The sequence below is a fragment of the Sylvia atricapilla genome, chromosome 12 (genome assembly GCF_009819655.1).
Source record: "Sylvia atricapilla isolate bSylAtr1 chromosome 12, bSylAtr1.pri, whole genome shotgun sequence".
NCBI lineage: Eukaryota > Metazoa > Chordata > Aves > Passeriformes > Sylviidae > Sylvia > Sylvia atricapilla.
The window spans coordinates 4,833,404-4,839,403 of record NC_089151.1 but is presented as its reverse complement, the minus strand read 5'-3'; the positions used below and the strand labels follow the sequence as shown (position 1 = coordinate 4,839,403).

Sequence of the window (6,000 nt, the reverse complement as noted above, 5' to 3'; positions counted from 1 at the left end):
AGGCTGACGGAGAAGAAGGAAGGAAACCTTGGCAGTGCCTTCGAGCAGCCCAGCCGTGCACGGCCCTGCCCGGGCTGAGGGCCCGGCCTGCCCGGGGCAGCTGGGCGCCGTCCTGCGGGGGCTCCGCTGCTCGTCCCGCCGGGGCTCTGCCGGCAGCAGCTGCAGGGCCGTGCATCGAGTGTTATTAGTTATTAGTGCTGGGGTACTGTCGCTGGTGGGTGTCCATCTGGCGAGGGGATGTCCTCAACCCAAAGGCGGAGCTCAGGGCAGGGGATGTAGCAAACCTTTTCCAGAGCACACGGGAAATCTTAGAAATTGACCGGAGACAAACTTTGGACTGCGATTCTTGGTTAACTTTCTGCGTCTGGAAAGCACCTGCTGTGTCATATGGGTGAAATTATAACAGGTGGATTCATCAGTGGTTATCTGAAATATTCTTTACTAGCTGGTATGTTCATAACTTGCCTTTTCTGGTTTTTCCTCTCTGTTACCATGAAGAGAGTTATGAGCTGTACACTGATCTTCTGCTAAGAAGAGTTTGTTTGTTAAAGTCTGAAGTAAATGAAGTAAAACTAAGTAGACAGGGTAGATTAAATAGAATTTGGTTTTTGTGGTTTTTTAATGTCCATGTTCACTTGGTTACTTGCAGTGTGTCTTTTAGACTTTTTAGTCCAAATCAGTCTGGCTTTTCAATTGAAATCTATCAGAACAGGTCTTACACAAGCAGTAACAAGTGATCCAAGTTTTGCATATGGTGCAGGACGCTTTCAGAATTAGCTCCTGTAGTTTGTACAGTCAAAGGGAAAGAGTCATGTCTGTGTCTAATCTAGAGTTTGTGGCATGTTTTGGTGATTCCTAACTCACTTGCTGGGTCCTGTAAGTGATGCTGGATCTTTCCAACTTAGGCTTAGGTAATATTTCAGCAGAAGAGCAGTGATGCTTCTGTTACACCCAGCATCTTGTCGTTCACACTCTGCTGGGTTAGAGGCATCCAGGTAATGGGGTGATGGAGGTCATCACAGAGTTCTGCTGCATGAATGGTTAGAAAGATTGTTAATTCAGATGGTTGTGCAGTGATGGGTGTAAAGAAGGCTGAGGGGCTCCTGTGGGAGTGTAAGTCAACTTCTGATGTTCAGGGTCTAATGCCAAGGGCTTCTGATTGTTTTTTTACTATCAGGCAGCTCTTCTGTGATGTTACTCAAACTGGAGCAGGTAGCCAAAACAGTCTGGGAGTGGTCAGTTAGGCTGATCAAATATTGCAATATTCTTTCCACCTTAAGTCAAAAACTTGGCTTATGATTTAGGAGTTAAGTTACATTAAATCCTCTGTTTTCTCTGGTTTCGGGAGAAAGAGCTCCTTTAAAAGGGGAAGTCCAGTGTATTATATTCAACAGAAACTGTTTAAGAAGCCACCTCTGAGAGGCAGTTGCTTTGTACTAAGGGAGTTATCTCTCAAAAAACCTGCTGCATTGCCCTTTATTAAATAGCTGTATTTAGAAACTTCTTTCCTTGTTTTTCTAAATCATATTTCATTTAACAGCTATATCTTGTACTGTAAAGGGCAGAGCTGATGTATATTTTTATCATCTTTTGTAAAACTATACTAATTTAAAAGTTCATTTCTTTATTATTCAGTGTAATATTGCATACATGCTTAAACCTTGTCCCAGGTCAAAGCACATTTCTTTTATTATGATTCTTAATGAAAAGAGAAAGTGGGAAGATGGGGTTTCTATTTTTTTTTGGTCAGAAAACAGACAGTGTTCAAAGGATTTAATTCATTCTTTTTCCCTCCTTTCATTTTTTAACAAATCATTGTAGTAAGATGACCATAGCTGTCTTTTTAGGTTCAGGCCTGTCACAATTAAAAATGATAATGTGATTATCTTCAGGTAGTCTAACAGGATCAGATACATTATGGCTAAAAGAAAACAATAAATCTGCTGTTACTTACAATACTTCAAAGTTGTTTACTCACTCCAAGTTGTAGGATTGGAGTACAACTGTCAGTTGTAGTGGGAAAGAATACTCTAATTTTTTATTACTGTAAGAAGCCAATATAAAACCCTAAATAACGTGTATAATGTTTTGCAAACCATAGAATGGTTCCTGCTGTAGAGCTCTTCAAGCTCACTGTTGGCAGTGTAGAGGTAAGAAGAGACTCTTGTGGCTTCTCTGTTAACTTTGGGGGGAAAAAAAGTGTTTATTGAAGTGGTAGAATTCAAAAAGGGATTGGAAAGATTGCACCGGACAGCTTCAAAGGCAGAGAGATTGCTCCTAAAGCGCTGGTGACACGCTGTTCGAAGGCAGTTCAGCGCTGTTCGTGAGAGGAGCAGCACGGAGCAGTCAGGGGACAGTGACACGGGGTGAGGGGGCGAGGGCCGGCAGAAGCCGGGAAGGGGAAGCGAGAAGGGCCACGGTCGAATTAGCCATGAACACGGAAACTGAAAGTGCTTGTGATGGAGAGCAGTGGTCTGAGGAGAGAGGAAGAGAAGCAGAGGAGGCGCCGGGGCTGCTGGCTGCATGCACGGAGCTGCTTTAAACCTGTCCCGCTCGGGGATGGGGTTAAAGGAGAGGGCTGGGAGCTGTGTGGCAGCAACCCCTGCGACCTGTGTGACAGCGACACTCATTCATGGCTCAAAGAGCAGGTTGCAGACCATGCTGTTTGTAAATAATCTCACTGAAGGGTAATCAGGTTGGTAATTAGCTGTTTGATGCAGTGATGTGGGAGACCAGAGAGGACAGGAACTTGCTAATACTTGTGAGATGTGCTCTGTACACACCCATGCCTCTTTTGGCTGTTCTGTGTCGAGATGTGTCCCGAGTGCATGCACACAAATATCTGCCGCCCAACATGTGAGTAAGAAAAGGCAGACTGAAACAGAGCCATGAAGTTTTAAAAGTACAAAAAGTGATGTTTAGGTGTAGCCAGCATTTCAGTGTTTGTATTACTCATATTTTCCCTTCATTACAGTTCTCAAAAGGACAGTTACCTGCTTTACATTCTCATGTAGGTCTCATCCAGGTTTAAATTCTAATACAGTGCAAGAGTTTACACAAGCTGATGTTGCTGGAACTGCCGTCTGTGAAGGCTGTTTGCACCTCCTTTTGGGATAAACCAGCAAGGGTTAATGTACCTGCCTTGCATTTGCATGAGCCTCTGTTAGATATCTAACTACATAAATGTGATCTTTAAAGAACTGAAAATGCTGTAAATATTGAATTTCCTCCCTTTTCTTCCTTGTATTTTTTCTCTTCAGGACACCAAGGACCATAAAAGTTTGATTAAAAAGAAAAAAAAAAATGCCCAGAAAGAATATAGACTATGGAGTGCTGCCTGAGTATGAGAAAAGCCAGATCAAAAGGACCTTGGAACTGGGAACTGTTATGACAATATTCAGTCTTAAGAAGAGCAGCCCTGAAAGAAGGACTATTCAAGTCATAATGGAAACCAGGCAGGTAGCATGGAGCAAGACAGCTGACAAGATTGAAGGTTTCTGTGAGTATTTGCAATGTGTACCTGAGCTTGGAGTTACTAATAAATTGATGTACTTGTCAGATATTAATTTAACAGGCCTTTTGTTAACATTCTGAAGATTTTGGCTGAAAGAGTTGGGTAATTGCTGAGAATATTTTGAATTTTTGTAATGTAGACGAAGAATCATCTGTGTCTCATTATTTGGATATATAACACTACTTAAATATGATTAATATGCTTTTGTCCTTAGCCTTGTTCTCAAAATTTTCATCTTTGGGATGAAAAACACAGTGGTGTTTGTGTTCCCTGAATTGACAGACTGTTATCCATCCTTATGTCTTATAAATTCTAGTGAGTAATTATTCTTTACCACTTCTCTCTAAAAAAACCAAGATAAAACAAAAAACCCATAAAAGAACCAACCAAACACCTTCACATACAAGGGAACTGAATTCACATTTTGGTATTCTTGGGCAGTTTACTGTCTCAGGATGGAGGTCATTATTTAGGACCATTATTGGAAAGTACCCATGACTTAAGAGGATGAAGCTCTGAGATATGAGGTGGTTTCAAGGCCCTGAGTTGGTATTGGCTCTTTAGTTCATATTGGAACTGACTAAACTCACTATTTATAACAAGGTCAGGAAATAGAAGGGGAATGTAAGACTAGGTAGGGCTGCAAAAACTAGAAGAGAAGAATAAAGTGAGACTAATCCTCAGTTCTTATGAACACAACTGATGCCAAAGAAAGCTCAGCCTGGTGATTCTGTGATTTGTGCAGCTCAGGGTGGTGTAATATAATTAGAATGCTTGCATATGATTATATGGTAACTTTTTAAAATTATTGTGAGCATGATTTTACTCTACAGCTGCTAAGTAGTGTCCTCAATAAAGGAATTGAATAGTTTGTCTGAAATGCCAGAATCATTTATTGGTCTGTTGAGGTGTGGATTTTGAGAAGGTTTTGGGGGTTTTTTTTTGGTAAATACATGGTAAGTTAAAAACCCGTTGATCTGTAAGGTTGCAAGGACAGGCATTGAGAATTTGCATGATTTTGGGATTGTCTGAGCAGTTTCTCTTCATGCTCCTGACTTAAAAATATTAAATCTCTGTTACTGTTTCCGTTGATTCCTGTCTCATTCCTTGTGGAGACTGGACCTGCAACTGGAAATGTGATATAGTGAAAATAAAGATTGTCTGGGAGGATGTTGTTATCATTGGTGGTGAAAATATGGTCGTATTCAGTATTCTGGGGAAAAGCAAACAGGTCTGGACACCCAATTAACAGGTACTCTGGATCATAATCTTTCATTGCTCCAGTTTTTACATGACAAATGAGGGTAATTAGCCTTTCCTATTATGATGTGTGTGAATGCAAGTGCAAGTGTTTTGCTGGTACTGTGCCAGAAAAGTCCTGAGAGGGCATGTAGAATTCAGTTATGAGAGCAGTGCTTGAATATTGTTTAGCAAATAAAGCCTGGGGTTTACACACAGAGCAATAATATTAAAACATAGCAGAAAATGACTACTCAGTGAGGGAAGGAGACCTCAGAGTCTCTGGCCAAACCAATCTCTGACCCTGTTTTGAAGTCTTGTTGTTGCCATTTCCCCACAGGGGACAAATTTAAAGCTGAACAGACTCTGCATTCCAGATGTTGGGGTCAGCTTCTTCAGTTCTATCTTGTAATCACCTTTTATCAAAGCTTTCTGGGGGTGGTGTGTGTTTGTGGTAATAAATTAACAAGTTTGCTCTATGTGTGGATTTTAATGCTTTTAAAAGAAGGTGAATATTGTTATTTGATTCATAAACCTGGGTGATCCAGCAGTGTAATGACTTGGCTTGCAGAACAGGGAATATTGCTCCAGACCTATGACTTACCCAAAAGCCATCTGTCTCTCCACAAAAATTGTGATGCTGTAGCAGTTGTTTTAATTGAGCAACACTTCAGTGATGTGTATAATAATGGGAACAAAAATAGGTCCTAATCTAAAGTGCAGATATGCAAAATACTGTTTTATTGTCTTAAAAAGCAATGAATCTGCCTCACAAGCTGTATATTGCAGGTATTGTTCCAGAAAAAGATATGAGCAGTTGTTCCAACTCACCATGAACCGTGCTAGAAATGAAAGTCACTGAAGTTTTAACTTGCTGACAGCGTTTTTCCTGAAGAGGAAGGAAGTATTTTATTTAGTTAGTTATTTGTATGTTGCTGTTACTTCTTTTGAGTGAGACTCAGGCTCTCTTTTTGCTTGAAAAGTGGAAAAATTATGGATTTGAAGCTTCCCTGTTCGATAATTGAATAGAGCAGCTTCTTGAATATGGATGTATATATGAATGGCCCCAAATATATGCTGGTGGATTGTCTTGGCCTTGTGACAAATAAACCCCACATTTTTGTTTTTTGATTTTTTTAAAAGTCATTGAGGGTAGAGCATTATCATCTCAAGTATTATATTAATACACTTATGCTGTACAAAATCTAAAACATTGATGAGGTGATCTTAATGGTTGCTACTTGTGT

General features: G+C 40.4%; 1 protein-coding gene across 1 annotated transcript in view; it reads left to right on the top strand.

Annotated features, from left to right (window-relative positions):
• The first annotated feature begins 3,120 nt into the window (after positions 1-3,120).
• The window catches only part of PLCG2 (phospholipase C gamma 2), a 52,016-nt gene continuing 49,136 nt past the window's right edge, over positions 3,121-6,000 (top strand). The window contains exon 1 of the mRNA XM_066327542.1: positions 3,121-3,499. Coding sequence (XP_066183639.1) covers positions 3,304-3,499 — 196 coding nt within the window. The 5' untranslated portion in view covers positions 3,121-3,303. The remainder of the gene's footprint in view (positions 3,500-6,000) is intronic.